Source organism: Ictidomys tridecemlineatus, chromosome X, assembly GCF_052094955.1.
Source record: "Ictidomys tridecemlineatus isolate mIctTri1 chromosome X, mIctTri1.hap1, whole genome shotgun sequence".
Lineage (NCBI taxonomy): Eukaryota > Metazoa > Chordata > Mammalia > Rodentia > Sciuridae > Ictidomys > Ictidomys tridecemlineatus.
Genome location: NC_135493.1, coordinates 84620529 through 84641423, shown reverse-complemented (window position 1 = coordinate 84641423; position 20895 = coordinate 84620529). Strand labels below are relative to the sequence as shown.

Below are 20895 nucleotides of genomic sequence, written 5' to 3'. Positions count from 1 at the left end.
GAACCAGTCTAACCTGGCACCCAGGTACCAAAATGGTGAAAGGGGGAGTTGAAAATAAGCATGACTATCCTGCTCAGGGTCCTAATGAGAAAAAAAGACAACTTGCAGGACCAGCTGTGTGATGTTAGGAAAAGGTGGAAATTCGGAGAAAGAATTCACAGGAAGTAAGAGAAATTAAACAGGGCATACAGCTCATGAATGGTGTCTGTCAGGAGTTCATCAGGAGACGCAGCCCAATTAAGGAAAAGATCGGTGAGATTAAGGGGTAGGTCACAGGCCCACAGAAACTTCCAAAACAGAAGTTCAAAGAGAAAAAGATGAGGGGAACTGAAACCATGCATCCTACCATGTGAAAACTCCTGGAGGCATTTACCTAACACGCTTGAAGCCTGATATCTGTCCCCAGCACAGAAAATGAAAACAAGTCCTACCAAATGTTTGACATGTTCATCTGAATAGCAGGAAGACAAAGAAGACAGATAACAGAGAAGAAGTATTAGAACCAAAAAGCTTAGAACTGTCATCCGGAAAACTCATGAAGACATATGTGAATGCGAGTGCACGTGTACACACACACACACACACACACACACACACACACACACACAAGCACACACACACAGCCTAGGCGTATGATGTTCAAACAGCAGACAACTTCAGACAGGAGGAAAACCTTGAAAGAACATTCCATAGCTTAAAATCCCCTAACTTATTGAGGTATGTGGAGTAGAATTATAGAAGCCACATAAAGAAACAGAGTAGGCTCAAATATATAGTGTTCATTCAGGGCAAAAACATTGCCTACCTAAAATTCTACATCTGGAAAATTATCATGGAAAAGTAAATACGAAATAAGATACATTCTCTGAGAAGTAAAAACTGAGCTAATTAATGTACAGGAATGCCTCCCTGGAAGAATCGTACAAACATAGACAAGGAAGAAAACAAATTAGAAACTTTCATTAACATGAAGAAAGGATGGCAGTCAGTATAGGAACAAATAGATGCCAACGGTTTAGTTCATATTGCTCATCCTAGCACGGTGTAAAAGAGAAATGATCGATGCAATATTGACACGGTATGGAGTGATTGTAGCATGGACGCTGTGAAGTGAACATCAGGAGCAACGGAGGGCTGGGGAGTGTTACTGGAGGGTGGAGTGTTACTGGAGGGTGGAGCACTGCACATAGGATGTGGAGTGTTCCTGGAGGGTGGAGTCGGGGCCATAGTTGTATTGGAAAGTCTATGGAAACCTTAAGAAACAAGTTTGAAAGCTACAACAGCAGTAGTGCTAAGGGAGAAGACGATGGAATCCAATGTGAGGCTCAGGTAAACCAAGAAGGGTGAGACAAAGAGGGGCAACAAGAAGCAAAGAAGCAATGCAGGGAACACACAAGATAATTGCCAATAAGTACAATTGATATGAACCCACTTGAATCAACAATCACTTTATGTTTATTTTGAGGATTTTAAAAAGTTTTTTATTTGAATTTGTTCTTTGTACTTACGCAGGAGAGTAAAATCTATTGTGATGTATTTATACAAACAAGGAACATATCTTATTCCAATTAGGATTTCAGGCTGGAGGATGGACACGATACAATCACTTTAAACAGAGATGGTCTAATAACCGCGCCATTAAAGACAGAGATGTTCAGAGTGGATTGCAAAAGCCACCTATAATTGGTGCTTGGGGCAGTCACATTCGACAGAATGATTCAGATGGCTTAGAAGTTAAGGGGTGAAGAAAGGTTTACACCACTTAGGCTAATTCAAAGACAGACACAGTGTCAATTTCAGACAAAGCAGACAGTGAAGCAAGGAAAATGGCTAGGGGCATTACCTAGTGATTTAAGAGATCAATCCTCCAAGAGGATATGACCATCCTAAAATGTCATATCCTCTTGGAGGCACAGTGTCAAGTATGGGAGGCAAGGAGAAATCCACCAGGGAAGTGAGAGATTTCAACACGCCTCTATCAATAATCAGCAAATCAAGCAGACAGCTGACTAGAAAAGATACACAAATATGAACAGCAGTGTCAGCCAACTGGATCTCTTTGTACAGAATACTCCATCCAATACCTGTGGGATCAAAATGCTCTCAAGCTCACGAGGAGCATTCACAAAGGTAGAGCATATTCCTGGGCCGAAACCTCACATTAACCGATATAAAGGAATAGGAATCATAACAAATATGTTCTTAATCTGAAAGCTTAAGACAGCATTAAGAAGCTTTGGTGGATGAGGCTGGACTGCAGAATGTTCCAAGTAAAGCTAGCCATATTACAAACGCATGACAAAAGAGAAGAAGAACAAGTCACTGCGGGCTGTGAGCAAAACAGGGCTCACTAGAGTAACTTCAGAGGAGAAATTAATCTGCAAAGCAACAAATGGCAACAAAAGCTGTTGTACAGGCATGGTGGTCCACGTGGACCCATAATCCCAGCGACTCAGGAGGCTGTGACAGTAGGGTCACATGTTTGAGGGCAGCCTCAGTAACTTGGTGAAGTCCAAGGCAACACAGTGAGAACCTGGCTCCAAAGGAAGAGGGCTAGGGATCTGGCTCAGTGATCAAGCACCCCAGTGTCAAAATAGTCATCATTATCATAATAAAACTGTTGCACTCCAATGAACTAACCTACTGCCCATGGGAATACAGGTTAGCCAATCCGTCTACTTGCACATGTACAGTGGAATGAAATGACTACCGAAATGGACAGTGGATACAGGGAGGCAGAATTCTTACTGCTGGAAGGAGGTACCCATAACAAAGTGGCAGAAGCAAGATTTCTGCAAGTCGTCATGGAATAGAACTGGGGAGATGGGCTTGGATTTCCATTAAGCTTACTATACATGCTGAAGATAATATCTAATATGATATTCATAGCAATGTGTGTACACATGGGTTAGTAGGCACACAGAGATTTGCTTCTTTCAGCTGCAACAGCCTAGAAAAACACTAAAGACAAGTTAGAAAAGGCCTGGCTGATGCTCACTTTTGAGTTTCTAACACCACTTTCTAATGACTAGTGATAAAGAAATGGAGAAATGTCTGAGTCAAGAAACTTGGACAAGTGTAGGACCACAGCACTTGGGAGGCACAGGGTTCCATCCTCAGCACTGGGTAAACGTAAACAATAAAATAATGGCATTCTATCCATCAACAACTACAAAAATATTTGAAAATAAAAAATAACAAGAGGAGAAGGGGGAGGAGGAGGAGGAGGAGCCTGAAACACATGTAAATGTGTGATGCACAAGATAAGCCAAAGAGCAAGGAATGACACAGAAAGTTACCACAATCTCAGGAAGACATCCACATAACCATGGAGGCACCGAAGGGGCTACTGTTGCTCATGACTTGAAAATGTTAGCCAAAGGAGAAAGAGTCAACGATTGGGTTATAACCTTTGAAAGTACAAAATAAACAGTCATCAGAATAGAAACCATGAGATAAAAGAATAATTTAATAAACAAGAAGCATAAATGGAGGAGCAGGGTTAGATTTTCCACACAGCACAATTCCAAAGGATGTGTATACCAGGTCCACACGGGTTACCTGTGACTTGTTCTCAAAGACTTCCTCTCCAAGAGCAGAGTGTGGAAAGGTTAAAGGATAACCTCACTTTGGAAGCATCTGGCAAACTCTACTTCAGCCAGGTGACCAAAGTCGAGTTCAACACTGAAAACTTATGTGGATAGTATGCACCCTTGTAGGACCAGACAGCAATGGCTTTTTGCTATTGCCGTGTTTCTCCCACAACTCACATCAGTTCACTCATGAGCCAAACTTCAAAATATCCTCATGGAGGATATGCTTCAAAGGGCCTTCGGAGTCACCCTCAGTACTCTCAAGCACAGCAAAGTGAGCAACAACTGGGCAATGGTCACAGACAAGAGGGGCTGAAAGCAACAGGAAAGCTAAATATATTGTGGTGGCCTGGCTGGGTTCTTGCAACAGAAAAAGGCTCAAACGTGAGAACCGAGAGAGCAGGAATAATGCTTGCACTCTGGTTTCTTCTGTCTCTGGGTAACCACCACCAGGGGAGAGTTGGAGCCCCCAGAGTCACCACAAGAAGAAATCACACAAGAATGCCACTGCAAAATCTCTGAACACCATCTTTCTAAGGAGCCCGAACCTAAACATGGAGGCCTGGACCTGCATGCTTATAGTAAAGAAGGCTTCTGGCTTCAAAATTAAAAGATTCAATGAGGCTCCAAATACAATGACTCCTGATACAATAGCTGAAACATCTTGGAGAGAAGACGAAATGACCCCTCAGATCAAGAATTAAGGACATTGCCACTCTAATGAGAAAACACTATTCACTGGTGCCAGCATAGAGCTGATTCAGATGTGGCACTGGCCTGACAAACATTTTTAAAGAACCCAACATAAAAATACTTCCTAAGCCAATTACAAAGAGTCTCGAGGTGTGTGGTGGGAATATAAGGAACTCAGTAATAAACAGAATTTTTTGACAGAAATTAAGGAGCAGAGGAAATGCAGTCATGGAAATTTGGAAATATCGCTGGATTGGCCCAACAGTGGGATAGAGATAAGCAAGATCCTATTTGTACACTTGTGATGTGATCGGTAGAGTTCCTCTATCTTAACCGTGAAGATATAGACTGAATGAACAAGTGAGCAGACCCTCAAGAATTTAGGATGGCAACTGAATTTTAACATCCCTTGATCAAACTTCCAGAGAAGGAGATGTAGCTGAAAGAGCATTGTAAGAAACACAGGCTGCTTAGGACACTGCCTTCTGGCAGCCTGCTGCTTGTCTCTCAGTACACCATCTCTGCCCAACCTGGGCCCAGGGCAGTTGCTGGTAGGCGGGCATGTTCCTCACCTAAGACAGAAAAGGAGGTTTCAGAGCCTGATGTCCCTGGGGTCAGTGGCATCAGAGCCCTGAGAGGTGCTTTTACATTTGGGCAGCCACTTGTCACAGGAGGCTACCATTTGAAACAGCAGCCACACCTGCAATGTGGCTGGTTAGAACTGAGATCTTAAAATACAGAGAGTCTTTTGTAGGGTTCCTTCCAAAAAATGTATACTTAGTTATTTCATGTTGGCCACATGTGAAATTGACAATAAATTTCCTCATAAATTTCTACCACTGATTTTGAAAAAGACAAACACACAAGAAATTTGCGGCTGGAAATGCCCAAAATTTGAGGAAGAACATACAAAACAAAATAAATGAACTGCACACTGACATGTGTAGATGAATCCATGGTGAGATATATCAAAGTTCATCTACTGAAATTCCTACTAACTTTGAAAGGGACAAGAAAAAAAATGACACATTGATGAGGGGCAGTGTCACTGAGTTGAAGCACTACAGATTTCTCATGGAGCTCTGGGGTCTATTAGGAAGTGACAAAACCATTTTCAGCTGTTGGAAAAACAGTACTGTCAAAGGAGAATTTCACATGCCTGAAAGGGAAGCAAAGACAGGAAAAGGAAAGCCAAGAGATGTGCAGAAAGAGGGACTGAGTTGTGTGCTGAAATAGGAAAGGAAATCATGAAAGGAGGCAGCTAAGAGAAATGAATGAAGAGCAGTAGAAGAAGCATCCCCAAGGGACAGACCTTAGGCGAGCCTTTTCCTTATGAATTGTGAATATCCAAAACCCACATGACAAAACCAATCTATGACTGAGACTATTTTGTTCACCAGTGAGGGAGGCCCACATCCCCAATGGACCCCTGATTTCCACAGTTCAACTGACTGTGGTTTGAGGACTCAGCCAAGTCAAGGCCAGAGCAAACCCTGACAAAATATTCAACAGCCACACACTCAAACGTGATTAAAAAACAAAGACAAACCCCCTAAAGTGTTCAAGTAAACCAGAGAAAAGCAGGAGAGGGATTGAAGAATGATGAGACACAGAGGAAAGCAAAGAAACCAATGGAGGGACTTAGACACTGGCATTGGAGCAAATATCAGGTGACTGAGCTAAACTCATCACTTAAAATTAAGGCTGATATGGGCCAAGTCTGTCAAAACCGACCTAATTTCACATCATGTTTGCATGAGTTTCATTTGCACTTCTACAGTATAGGTCAATCCAAAGAGAGTTCAGACAGCCACATCATGCACACATGAATCCACAAAGCTGAAATGGTACAGTCATATGAAAACAGACCCCATCACAAGGAAAACTACTAGAGGCAGACAGAGCCCACCCTGCAGGCAGACAGCAAAAAAGCCTTTCCTGATCTGGCCCCTCTCTTTCACCCTCCAGCTGGTGCGCTTAGGACCACCTGTGGCTCCCCTGGGGGGCTCTGTTCTCCTCCCTGTGGGAGAACTCATGACCATATTTTGGTTCCTAGTTTGGTGTATTTGACTATAAATGAGTGCTAGAGTTTGGAAAGCTGAATACTCCTCCCTGTGCCCAGAAGCCCTGGGGGACCCCACATGTGTCTGCTGAACCACCTCCTTCCCACTGAGTCTCTCAGGGAGCAGAGGCTGTTTTGATAGGGTCAAGGGAAGGGTCTCTTGACATCACACTCAACAAGTGGCCAATCCTGCAGGTGCAGCCAATGAGGCTGCTCAGAGACTGCCTGGGAAATGAGGGGCGGGGGGCGCCCACTCAGAAGACTGCAGGCGCCATGGGCAGAGCAAGGCAAAGAGCCAACGCTCAGCAGCGAAAGCAAAAGCGTCCCGGGGATCCTCCAGCCACCTGCGCAGCGGTCGCGGTCATGGGCGGGAGCCGCGCGCGGTGCCCACCTGTCCAAGTCGGGGTCGGGAGCCAGGCGGCAGGCAGGGAGCTCGCAGCAGCCAAGCGGCGGAGGGGAAAGGCGCGGCGCAAGCGCTGGTGGCGGCGGGTCCGGGAGACCTGGGCCAAGAATCTGCTGCTCCCGCTGCAGCTGCGGAACCAGCGGGCGCCCGCGCCCACCCCAGCGGCCCCCGCCACGTCCCCAGGTGAGCTGGACCTGGGCGCGCAGCGCGAGCGCTGGGAGACGTTCCGCAAGCTGCGGGGCCTGAGCTGTGAGGGTGCCGCCAAGTTCCTGCTGGACACCTTCGAGTTCCCGGGCCTGGTGTACCACACCGGGGGCTGCCACTGTGGCGCTGTCCGCTTTGCGGCCTGGGCCCCTGAGGATCTGCACGTGGTGGAGTGCAGCTGCAGTCTGTGCAAGAAGAAGCAGCACCGCCACTTCCTTGTTCCAGCGGAGCGCTTCACGCTGCTGCAGGGTGCTGAGAGCATGGTCACCTACCCGTCCAACACGCACCCGGCGCTGCACAGCTTCTGCAGCACATGCGGGGTGCAGAGCTTCCACTCCGCGGAGTCCGACCCGCGTGTGTACGGCGTCGCCCCGCACTGCCTGGACGCGGGCACTGTGCGCAGCATGGTCATAGAGGAGGTCGATGGTGAAGCTTGGGAACAGGAGGCCACCGAGGAGGACGACGATGACTACGCCATGCAGAACGCGTCCATCGAGATGGTCCTTGCCTGTCCTGGTCAAGAGGAGCAGTGACTGGGGCCACCAACAAGCTGAATCCAGTGTGCGGGTGGGGGCCCCTCCAGCCAACCCCTGCAGCACTTGGGGAAACAATCCTTCTCCTGGTGTGCAAGCTACCTTTCCCTCTTTACCCCTTCCCCTCCAGTTCTGTTGAAGGGACTGTCTCTGAATCCAGAACTTGAGCACACACCCCTTCTTCTGTGTACAATGATCACCATGGCATCCAACAAGCAAGTAGTTTCTCCACGTTTTCAAGCCATCTCTTCCATCACTTGGTTGTGCCATTCTTCCTGAAGGATCCCCACATGGCTGGTGGGAATCCTGTGTACTGTACGTTTCTGGTGCTATTGTGAACAGGCTTGTGTGCAACACGTGCGTTTTAGTGTGCTGGGCGGCTACATCCCAACACTTTTGTGAACACTTACAGGACGTTCTCCCCGGGTTTCCTGAGGGTTTGTGTTTTAGGTGGACATGTTTCCACTACTTAGGGAAAGCTGTTGCTTTCAGCCACGTTGTTTATCTAGTGTGTTTGAAAATAGCATGTTTTGAAATTCGATATTACATACCTCATCACACTCAGTTCTCCAATGATGCTACTCTGTTGCTTGGTTTTGTGTTAGTGACTAACTGCTGGGGGGGATGGGGAGAGAGGATTGAGAGGGATGTCCACCCCGTTGGATCTTTCAAAGTACCCACCTTGTACATGTGTTAAGTGTTCAGAAATTAATAAATATTTATAAATGTGAAATTGTGTTTGTTGATCTCTACCCAGAATAGGGTTTGGCAGTGGGGAAATTGGGGCTGTTGAACAAAGTGGGCCTCTGTGAATGTCAAAGATGGTGGTGTCTCTCACTCTGCAGCAAGGCAAAATTCTCCAGGGTCCCCTAACGTTTGGATGAGGAGAATCAGCAGAGTGTTTGCACATTCAGCCTCTGGGGACACCGTGTCTGTACTTGAATCTAGTCTCTGCCACCTATTGGGTAGGTCACTTGTGTGCAGTTCCCTAAGTGATGGGATCAAGTCCCAGTGTTCTCATATTCAGGGCAAACCTGGTGCCCAGCACTGGATACCTTATCCATGAATACCCCTTTTCTCTTCTCAGCTGATGGGAACTCCTGTCAAGTCCCCCTGGCCATACAAAACTCATGTTTGTCCTTTTCTATGGTGGGGTGGTAGGAAAACTATAAACAAATTCAATGAAATAACTTAAGGAAGGATGAGATTAGGGTTTGAGGATGTGCAGGAGGGTCAGATGGCTTTGTGCCTTCAGTAGAGGCCTGTCCTAGGCTCCTATCCCCCCCACACCCAGTTAATCTTGCCTCATAACAAATGGCCCCCAAGGTAGTTCATAACATGGCAACCGTTTAGTATATGCAAGGCATTTCAGCATCAGGAACTGAGAAAGGACACAGGGCACATGACTTTTCATATGATGTCTGTGACCCCCTTTGAAAAAGCCTGGCCTGCTCTGGCTGGATTCATAGGAAGGCTCCTTGACTGACAGTCCTGGTGGCCTTGTGGACAGGACTGAAGGATGGGTGGACTAGGACGTGGAGTTCCTTACTTTCACCTCGTGGTGGCGTTCCTTTTCTTCTGAGCATGGCAGGCCTCTCTGTAGTCAGGCCTCATATGTGATGACTCAGACCCTGGGGGGGTGTTCAATAAGAAAGGTGATTGTTGCATCAGCTCCTGTGATCAAGCCTCAGAACTCAGGGTGAGTCACTCCTGTCATACTCTATTGATTAGAAGTGAGTCACAAGCCCTTTCACATTCAAGTGGGATAATAAGAATTACATCTCTCAGTGGGGGAGGTGGCAGGCGCTATTTATAACAACATGAGATGGGAGATGTTGCTGTGGACATTTTCAGAAAATACAGTCTTGCACCTGTGGACTTCTAGGTAGCAGGTTATGTGTCATTCTGTCTCCCTATATTGGGTCTGCACGGCTGCACCCCTAACTTTTTGCAAAGTTCACATACAGCTTATGCACAATTTTATAGATGACTTAACCCTTAAAGGAAAATAGGCTTGGTTATACCTCCTTCTCTGGGCAAGAACAAACCAAATATGAGTGATGGTCCAGAGAATAAGATGTTAGGGACAACAGCTGTTCAGTCAGTCTTGGAGCTGACATTGGCAATGCCCTAATACACAGTCCAGTGTGCTAAAAGCTACATTGAGAAAATATAACTTGCTCTTCCCACTGGCGAGGTTTCACCTGTTGGAAGTAGCATATATTGGAGTGCTTTTGCACGGTGGCACCGACCATCCCTTCTGCTCTCCCTTCTAAGCATTCATGCATTCCTTGTTTCCTACCACAAACATTTACTGATGATTTGCCACAGGCCAAGTGCAATGTGAGAAGTGCTCTAGGATACGGCATGAAGTAAGTCAGGTAATAATGCCGTGTTGCCAACCTTTTAGACGGACATGCAACTTTGAGTTAGGTGTGCACACATGAGAGGTAATGGGGGTTTCTTAGTCTGAGCGCCCCAGAAATCACGCACAACATCAGACCTGTGAGTAGCTGAGTGAATGACAAGACGTGTGATCAGAGGTCCCATGTCATTTCCTAAGAACTTTTCTTGGCTCTCTCACAGAATGCCATAGAAGAGGGAACTGCGGTGTCCCCCACAGTAGACTAGAAGGACCCACATAGCCCAAAAGACACAGGGACAAACTCTTGCTGCCTGTACCAAAGGCTTCTATAGAATGAGCTCGATAAGAAAGTGTGTGTTCTTTTCTGGCAAGTGTCCAGGACAGTCTGAGTTAAGGAAATTCCCATGTGTACTATATGGAGAGGCTTTGACTGATAAATGTAGTGTTATTTCTTCAATTTCCCTAGACAGACACAGTATTTTCCTAATTAAGTGTGCTCAACAATGAAAATTCATATCATGAACCCAAATGGAAATCAATATCACTGGTCATAGCGTAGAATGTCATTAAATGAGATGAGTAAATTGATCTTTACACCCAGTTTTGAAATGAATCATTTCAAAATCATGAAAATGAAACAGGTGATGCATGTCTGAAGACTCTCCCTTTAACAAGCACCTCAACCTCTTCTGTTAATTAATTCTCACCCAAGCCTCTCAGAGCACATTTTTTCCCTTTAGGGTACCAGGGATTGGACCCAGGAAAGTTCAAGCATGAAGCCACACCTTCAGCCCCTTTTCACTTTTTATTTTGAGATCAGACCTCACTAAGATTCTGAGGCTGACTCTAAATTTGTGATCCTCCTGCTTCATCCTCCAGAGCTGCTGGGCTGATGTGCATGTGCCACCACACCTGGCATCAGAGCACATATTTTTAAGCTTGCTTTATTGACTTGGCACTGTGACCTGAGAACAGAATTACTAAGCGCATGGAATCCAAAATGATGTGTGGCACAGGGAAGGAAAACCAGAGCTACTGCCTGCCACATTCATTAAGGATGGCAGGAAACGTTAGCTCTCAAGTACTTCTACCCCACTCATTCTGATCCTTTTCCCCTTTTGCATGGATCCAACTCACTTCATGAATCTAGTTCTTCCTAATGCTTTAGGCAATTCACTGTCCTTTAGTGAATCCTTGCCCAAAGTCCCAGCATCCTCTTCATTGTCTTTGGCCTCCTTTAAAGGTCTGAAATGGGAGCTGAGGTTGTGGCTCTGTGGTAGAGCACTTGCCTAGCATGTGCAAGGCCCTGGGTTCCACCCCAGCACCAAGTAAATGTAAATAAAATAAGGATATTTCATGTAACTACAACTAAAAATTAATATTTTTAAAAAATCTGAAATGTTAGTGTTTTGGACATTTTGAGACCTCCAACATTCTTATTCCATATGTCCATGTATTTGGCTCTGTGACCACAAAAACCAGCATGATAGTTTGGATCACACTTGTTTGGAGGAAAGAAGCTTTGAACAGACTTCCCCAGGGGCTCTTGGACAAGTCTGCCAGTTGTTGCTCTTTGAATGTGGAACATCTTCACACACCTGTGTTCATCTTCCCCATGAGAGTTGATTGAGGCAAGACATGTAAATAGGTAACTGGGCCCAGCATCCTGCAGCCATGTGGCTCAGTGGTTAAGTGCCCCTGTTTGATTTCTGGTACCAAGAAACAATGACATGAAAACAAAAAACTAAACAGAACAACAACAACAACATTGAGGGTGAAGCAGTTCAGAGGATAAGGATATGGCACACAAGCATAAAATCATAGGAATGGGAAAATATGGCCTTCTTGATGCTTGTTGTGGTGCCTCTTTTCAACACCTTCTCATGTTCCGAACTTTTGCATGAGAAGCTCGAGAGCTTCTTGCATTTCACACTCTTGAAGGGGGAATTGGTAAGTAAAATCAGATCCTAGGAGAACACATGGAATGTATACACAGTGTGAAACCAGTCAATAAACAACTCTGGGCCATGTTTCCCCCATTGGTAAAGTAGTCCCAGAATGTTAGATCTCCTAACTAGGGAATATTTTTAAGTGAAGTGATAAAGACAATAGAACTCCTTGCCCTGATGCTTCAATGGTCAGCAGGAACCATTTGTTACCATTAAGATTACTTATATTATTGCTACAAGAACTTTGGACCCAATGTAAGTAGGCCCTGCCAGTTCTGCTGGACTGAAAGGAAAGTAAGCCCAGGAGTTTCCCCAAGACCTTTGCCCTATGCCACCTGGAGAGAGATTGAGATTTTCTCTTTAGGACGTAGATTTAGAGATTCCACCTGCAATACCTGAGACATGGCTCTGATATCCTACTATAGTCTTTGTGCTCTCCATAATGTACAATGCATGGTGCCCAGAAACAAGGCACAGTGGATGGGTTGATGTCATCACTGTCCCTCACTTACAGTAATGGACTTAGGTGAGTGACATTGGTTTTCTCTGTAAGGCTGTAGAAGCTGTAACCAATGTGCACCATGATCACAAGGTAACATGAGAGCATTTGGACACAGCTGGGATGGGCAGAAATTTCTGGATGGAGAAACCCAAAATGGTGACCTCCTGGTCTCTGGGACAATCCCTCATCATCAGAAGGTGGCAGTTTCCTGTCATCAGAAACCCCAATGAGCAAGTCCCCAGCCTCAGAGGGATGGCACACTCAGGATCCTCACCTCTTTGGTAAGAGCTTCAGGTCTCACCTCCAGGCACCACAGTGTCCCACAGGAAAAGACAGACTACCTTTCCTCAGCCCATCCTCCTGGGGATTGGGAAAACTTTCTCTGCAAAAACTCTGATCCAGATTCTACTTGCAACTTTCTTTTCCTGACTCTCAGCACCACGGTGCTAAATTTGGGCTGGGTACAGTGGCACAAACCTGTAATCCCAGCAGAATGGGAAGATGAGGCAAGAGGTTTGCGATTGAAAGCCAGCCTCAGCAATAGTGAGGTGCTATACAACTCAGCAAGACCCTGTCTTAGAATAAAATATAAAATATGGCTGGGGGTGTGGTTCAGTGGTTGTGTGCCCCTGAGTTCAATACTTAATAAAAAAAAAAAAAAGATCTGGCTAAAAATTTGGAAGATCAGTATTTTTATGAAGTTTGTATTCCTCCTCTAGGCTCTTGTCATTCTGGCTGCAATGGAAGGAAACATAAGAGTTATCCTTTCATATGAATAAATAAAGAAAAGTAGACAACACACATGAAACAATGATTTCCAAGAGGTTGGAGATAAAGCAGTCAATGGGGGTGACCTATCTGAGAGGAGAAATAAACATCTTGAGCAACTTGACCACCTCAGCTTACTTGGAGGAGACCCTGGTAGTCTCCCTGGCTTGTGAAAGTACGAGCAGTCGTACTAGTCGGCTTTAAAGAGCAGTTGGACAATATGATATCATGTGAAAGGAGCCAGGCAGAGAAAGGCAAATACCACTTGATCTCACTCATGTGTGGCATCTTAAATGAGTGGACCTCATAGAATAAACATGACAACTGTAGTTATGAGGCTTGTGTTGTTGTTGGGGATTGTTGGGAAGAGGATGCAAATTTCAGTTAGAAAGGAAGAATAAGTCCAGGACATCTGTGATACAACATGGTGACTATGATGAATAACACTATATTGTTTTAAAAAATCCCATGTTACGGCCTGGGGTTGTGGCTCAATGGTGGAGCACTCATCTAGCACATTCTAAGCATTGGGTTCGATCCTCAGCACCACATAAAAATAAATAAAACAAAGGCACTGTTTCCAACTACAACTAATTTTTTTAAAATCCCACAATAGTACATTTTACGTGTACTAAATCTCTAGAAATTACATGGGTGGTCCTACATATGTGTATTAGCTTGATTTAGATGTTCCACCATGTACACATACATGAAATGGGTTGCACACTCCAATATATATATTCTCTACTTGACAATTTGAATAAATAAGTACATTACAAACATCCTAAGAGTCAAACAGGTAAAAATGTCCAAAAGAATGGATTGGATCCCTTTTTCCAACTCAATAAAAAATTAACTCAAAGTGTATCAATGACCTACATGGAAGAGCAAATCCATAACTCCTACATAAAAACAGCATACAATAATTCTCAGGCAGAATTATCATTTCTGCAGAATGTTCCAGGTCTCTCATCCAAGTATATCAGTGTTCCATAGAAACACAAAGACTGCCTCTCCTCAGCCTATGTATCACCTTGGGTATTAGAAAATTTTTGTCTCTGATCCCAATTCTATTTCCAAATTCCTTATTCTGAGTCTAAGGAAGATCTTGCTAAATATGGAAGATTGATATCCTTGAAAGAAAGAATTCCATCTTGAAAAGACTCTATGTCTGCCTACAATGTAAGGAAAAAGTAATAGATGTCCCCTTCCATATAAAGCAACAAAAGAAAGTAGTGAGTGACTCATGTAATGTCCATTATTGTGAGTGGAGGGATGACGTCAACCCTACCCACCTTTTACCTGGCTCTTAGTCCTCATGCTTTGTACATTTGAGAGAGCATGAGGAGTATAATAGGCTCTCAGAGCTAAGTCTCAATGTAAAATAAATCCTGATGTTATTATAGGTAATGGATTTTTACATCTGATACTGTGGCACAAACAACAGAGGTAAAAGAATAGATGCACAGGCCATTACCAAAATTGCAATGCTTTGTGCTTCAAAGGCTCCACACGAAAACGTAAATAAGAATTCATGGAACTATTTCAAAGTCAGGTATTCAGCTAAAGTTACATGCCGACTATACAAAGAATGTCTGTAACTCAATCGCATAGACAAATAATCTTATTTTTAAATGGGCAAAGAATACGCTCGGTCATTTTGCCTAATGAGTCATACAAATGGCCAGTAAGCACCTGAGAAGACACTGATTGATGCATGATGGAGACCCAAATCTAAACCACAGTGAGCTACTCCTTCACACAATCTGGATGACAACATTTATAATCAGACAATTTAACATTTAAGTCAGACAATAATAATTGACAGAAATAACTGGAATAATGGAAATCCAGATAGATTGCTTGCTGGGATTATAAAATAGGGCAGCCCCTTTGGTAGTTTGGGTTTTCCTCAATTCCTGAAACAGTTTCCAAGTGACCCAATAGGTCCACTCTTAGGAATCCACCAAAAGGAAATGAAAATTTACGTTAAAACAAAAATGCATTCACAAATGTTGAGAACATGAATATTCATAAAGGCCAAAGTTATTAAGTAGCCCACGAGTCTATCAGATTATGACTGGTTGGATGAAATGTCTTCTGTCTATTTAGTGGAAGATTGACTGGCAATCAAGAGTAATGAAGCCTCAAAACGTGTCAGAACATTGGGGCTAGGGTTATGACTCAGGAGTAGACTGCTCACCTATAATGTCCAAGGCTCTGGGTTCGATCCACAGCACCACATAAAAATGAATAAAGGTATTGTGTCCAACTACAACCAAAAAATAAATATTAAAAAACGTGTCAGAACATAAGTGGACCCTAAAAGCTTTATACTACATGAAGAAGCCACAAGATAAGATTCCACTTTTATGTAATGTTCAGAATAGGTGAATTTCTAGAGACAGAAATCGCTAAAATAATTTTACTGGAGCATTATAATTATACTTGGTAGTGGGATTCATTTTGCCACACTCAAACTTGCACATGACATAATTTGATTAATCTCATTCCCCAGAACCTTCCCTTTTTCTCCTCTTCTCTCTCCCCATATTCTGCTTGTTCTACTCTACTCATCTCCCTTCTATTATTATCATTATGTTATCATTTCAATTGGTGCATTAAAATTATACACATAAGTGGGATTCATTATAGTACAATCATATCTAGGCAGAGTATAATTTAGTTAGTTATGAATTTGTGGTGCTGGGAATGAATCTCAGGGCCTGCTGGTGTAGGAAAGCACTCTACCACTGAGCTGCACCCTCAGCCCTGGACACACCCTGAATTCATAGGTTTGGTATCCCAGCCTTTCCCACATGCCCTCCCCTCCTCCTTCCCTCCCAATCCCCTTCCTCTACTGTCTTCCTCTCCCTTCTATTCTCAAGAGAGCCTTTTTTAAAAAAAAAAATTATTCTTTTTCTCTCAGTTTCTCTCTAGCTTCCACATTTGAGAGAAAACTTTTAAATTTTTTCAAACTACCAGAGCATGGTTTATTTCACTTAGAAGGAATAAATTAGATTTCCTGGCAAGGAGTGTAGGTTAGAACACAGACATTCATGGGCAGGGGCTTTCTTCTGAAGAGTTTAACATTTCTTAGTGAAATTCTTGTGATGGTTGCATATCTCTGGGAGTATGCCACCAAACCCAACTGAAGTGTACAATTTACACGGATGAATTTTATTTTATGTGGATTATGTTTCAACCTGGTGTGTTTCTAAAAGCACCATTTACTTCGTACTTAATATCCAAATGTCCCCTGCAATCTACTCACACCCATTAACGTCTGAATGGACATAGGGAACATTTACACCCAGTTACAACTTGAGATATGAAAACTCTTGGCAACCTGGTTCATTGGAGGAGGATAAACAGACAATTCAGTGCTCATGGTGTGAATGGCAAGAGCTGAGACCTGAGTGAACGCTGGGTCCCTCATGCCCAAGCACAGGGAGGCATATAAACTGTGCAGTGATGTTGTAAAGACTGAAATCATTGAGGAGTGTGAAACAATCTGCTGAGGAACAGCCATTAATTGACACTAAAAATGGTCAGTCTCACACTACTTTTGGGGGTAGTTCTGAATGGGATTCTTGTAAAGAATAAATGTTTCAAAATGTACTGTCACAGTGTAATTTCCTTTTTCCTAAGAAAGGACGATGTTCAGCCTGTTTGGAACACGATGCCCTGGCATGTGTTGTCAATTGGAGTGATAGCTGGGCTTAAGCCCTGCTCTCCCACTTGATAGCTGTGCAACCACAGGCAAGAGTCTGAACTTCTGGCTTTTAGAGCACTCATCCTGAACAACCGCGGATTGGATCTCCTCACCAGGGATGAGACCATCTCCCTCAGGGGCTTTTTTAGCAATGGGAGATGAGAGGAAACACTTTGTCTGATTCTCTCTCTCCTGCATTTTCTCTTTCTCCCTTCTCAATGCCTCCTTCTCAAAAGGTATTCAGGAACCCCATCCTAATTAACTTTTGCCTTCCCCCTCTGTGTACCAAACCCTCTCCCTCATTTCTTTTCCAAAGATGCATCTGAGTCTTCCCATTCTCATTTTTTCAATTAAATTCAGTCTGACTTTATTCCCTATGGGCCCCCAGCTATCCCAGCTGATACAGGTATTAATAAGGTAAAAAGCATGAATGAATCCCAGAGGACTCGACTCCGGGTTCTCATCTGACCTCAGCTCCCTCTGGCATTACCCTCTCTCCTTCATCTCCGTCTGTGATTCTACCCTGTCTCCCAGGAACGTTCCTCTTCCTCTTAGATTTCTTGCTCCATCTGCTTCCATGACTTCTCTTTCCCTGTGCACTTAAATGCTCGTCCTCCCTGGGTCCCATTTCCCTGGCCAACTCTTTACATGCTGTACTTCCTAATCCTGGATTAGTCAATTCCAATTCAAGGCTTCATGTACTTCTGGTATAGAGATGACTCCTAAATACCTATTGTAGCTCTGGAGCCAATTCCTGAGCACCTGGACAAAATGTCCAGGTAAGCTTGCTCTTGGGCATCCTGGCTGTTTCCACAGGTCTCACCTCAGTATACTGTCCTCACCTGCAAATGTGTGAAGGCCTCTCTCCTCCATTCTGCAACAAAGGGGGTGGGCTTCCTTACTCATCCAACTCACAATTGTCTCTATGGGATCTGGATGGACACAGTGTTCTGGTTCAAGAAGCAGTAGTCTTCTAGGGGAAAATCAAGTGGCTATAGAGACTAATACTCTCTATAATGCAAGGCATCCATCTCAACCAAGCTCTTGAAGGGGGCTAGTGAATGACTGCGTTTTTCCAAAATGCTCCTCACCAACTCCCTATGATGACCAGGTAGTTTTAAAGCTTTACAATGCCTCAAACACCTGATCTGCATTTTTCTCTCTTAGAAACTGGTGATCTACTACTCTGGTGAGAAAATGTTGGTCCTCAGGGGGATTCTTACAATTCCTGGCACCAGTATAAAACCCTGCCTGCAGCTACATCTGTGGTGGTGGTCATCCTTCCAGTAATGACAGAAATATCACTCTTGATGTTTAAGGGAAAAGCCTTCAGTGAGTGTTTTGGATGACATCCCTGCTGTCTTATCAGGAACCTTCTACCATGAATGATTTATTTTTTCTGTCTACTTCTCTCATGTAGTCAGCTTCTCCTTCTCCAAACTACTATTTTCCCGTGAGCACTAAAACATGCTCGGAGAACAACTGAACATATGAAATATAAATAAATAATAAAAAATCCAAAACACCTTCCCTCTTTCCCATATTACTGCCAGGCGACCACCTAATGTCCTCACATTCACAATGAAACTTTCAGCTTTCTACACTGGTCATACTTCTTTTCTGTTCACCCCATACTAGGCTTTTACTCCCCACATTCCATGGGAGACTCTCTCCAGCATTCCCCCATGACATGAAATCAAAAGGGAATATTCTGTCCTCCTGACGTCAGGAATGAGATAAGGCTGGAGTGATAGAGAGATGGGCCCCTGGATAACTCCCTGATTGGTAACTCACAAACAGTACCTGCAGATATTGCTATAAACTTATAACAATGTTGTTTTTAAATCAGGACCCTACATGACAGGGGTCATGCCTCTCCACAGAAGGAAAAATACCTGACTGACAAGTTGATTGGACTCAAAGTGGCATGAATCCCTCGTGGACACTGAACGCCTTACCCAGGAGTGCTCAGGGGCCGACTTTATTAAACCTGCAGATCTATATCAACCTAAGAGCCACACTTTGACATTCCTCTCATGGGTCCCCTCCCTCTTTTGGAGCTCTGCTTTCTATTCCTCTAATAAATGCTCTTACTTTGTTCTCTCCCTGGTGTCTGTGCATTTTCTTCTTCAAATTCATGAGAGGATGAGCCCACCCCCACACTCCCTGCTACACTCAGATCACCTAATTCAGGAAGATCATGGAAACTATCCAACACTCTCTTCTTTGGAAATTGTACTCTTCTTTCCTCTGTTCATCATTTCCTTGTGAAGGGGCCATATGTCACTGTTTCCTTGGATGCTTTCTGAATTTGTAGCTGATGCTGAAAGCTGGATATCTGGATATTACAGTGTGGTATCACTGAAAATCAGATTATCTCCCTTCCCCAGTGTTTGCTTTTCTTCATGTCTGAAAGGTACAGCCATTCATTAATTTTGAGACATTTCTCACCTATTGTGTGAGACCTTGCATTTCTTACCGTGTGTGTTCATTTGAGTTGGTGTCCCTTTGCTTGTGCATGGCAGCCATTTCCTTGAGAGTCAGGAGCTAGAATCAAACCAAATTAAACCAAAAATACTTCTGTTACTCTTTGTGGATTGGCTCTGTGGTGGCACACTCCTTCAACACTTAGATGGGACTTTAAAAAAAATCCACCATACTCTCTTTTCCTGCTTGTACTGAGAACAGGGGTCAACCACTGGGAAACCAAAGGGTCTTCCCAGGTCTTTTCTGAGCAAGCGTCCTCCTGGGTTATGCACCTGGTGTTTTAAATCCCTGAGCATACAGAGGTGCTTTCCAATGCTCTCATGTCCTAAAGAAGCACTCTTCTCTGCTTTCCTCTCCTCCTAGGCTTTCAGCTGCCCTTTCTATCTTTCAAGTACAAACTATAGACTCAGGCAGCTATAGGTTTTTGTTTGTTTATTTTTGCCTTAGAATGTTTTCTAAAATAGACCATCAGATTTCTTTCTTTCCTTTTTTTTTTTTTTTTGCCTGAAGTGAGTTCTAAGTTGGGCCCAACATATTGGAGCATCTTGCATGAGCACTTCAGGTAGTTTTGAGAAAAATAAGAACTATGAATACAGTCACTGGTGAATAAGGTCTGCTGCACTTTGTCTAGTATCAGGTATCAGGGGTCCCTCTTGTGGATACCTGCTGCTATACTCTAGAGCTCCAACAAGGCAGGGAGGGGGTAGAGCAAGATATACAAAAATGCTGCCCAATTTTCTTACCAGTCTTTCTTTGGGGTAGATTTTTCTGGTTTTTAAATAAACAATTAGGAAATTGACTGTGTTAACCCTTTTTAGTTAGTTTTAATTTTTAAACTTTTTGGTACTGGAAATTGAACTCAGGGGCCCTCTACCACTGATGCACATCCCTGGGTCTATTTTGTATTTTATTTAATGACAGGTCTCAATGACTTCCTTTTCACCTCGCTATTGCTAAGGCTGACTCTTTTTAAGGAGGCTGATTTTGAACTTGCAATCCTCCTGTCTCAGCCTGCTGAGCTGCTGGGAATAAAGGCATGTGCCACCAGCCCAGCAACCTTTTTTAAATATACATTTAGGTGGTAGAGGTGTTCATTCACATTATTGTATGTGCATCACACCACTATCAATTTCCAACACATTTTCTTAACACAGACACCTTGTACCCATTATACAATAACTTCTTATTTCCTTCTCTGCACAGGCTTCAGTCACCTGTACTCTACTCTGTCTCTGAGTTTTCTGATTCCATGCATCTCATGTAATGAGGAATAGTATAACACATGCCATTTTGTTCCTGGCTTACTTCACTAGCAGTTCTTTAAGATTCACCCATGTGGTAGCACATTACAGGGTTCTATTCTCTAAAGGTGGATAATATTGCAGGTAGATGCTGTAATGCCAGATTCGTGGGACCCCAATAGACCTCCAGGAGCTGAATCATACAAGAGTCTTTATTGAAAGCTCAAGCCTGGACTCACAACCTTTTCTGACGCAGTGGTCCCAGGGAGTGAGCCTTGTTTCTTTGTTCAGTGAGATTTTTTAGGTGTTTGGGGGATACTCTATTTGTCACAACATCACACAGCAAATCATTGCACACCACGGGAAAATCAAACAACAAC

General features: G+C 43.8%; 1 protein-coding gene and 1 long non-coding RNA gene across 2 annotated transcripts in view; both read left to right on the top strand.

The window, feature by feature from the left end:
* The window catches only part of LOC120890719 (uncharacterized), a 135739-nt gene that overhangs the window by 93798 nt on the left and 21046 nt on the right, over window positions 1–20895 (top strand). The gene's annotated exons all lie outside the window — the stretch shown is intronic.
* Window positions 6622–8221, top strand: LOC144371634 (centromere protein V-like protein 3). The gene has a single exon (XM_078034001.1). The coding sequence runs from the start codon at window positions 6622–6624 to the stop codon at window positions 7486–7488; it is 867 nt and encodes a 288-aa protein (XP_077890127.1). The 3' UTR covers window positions 7489–8221.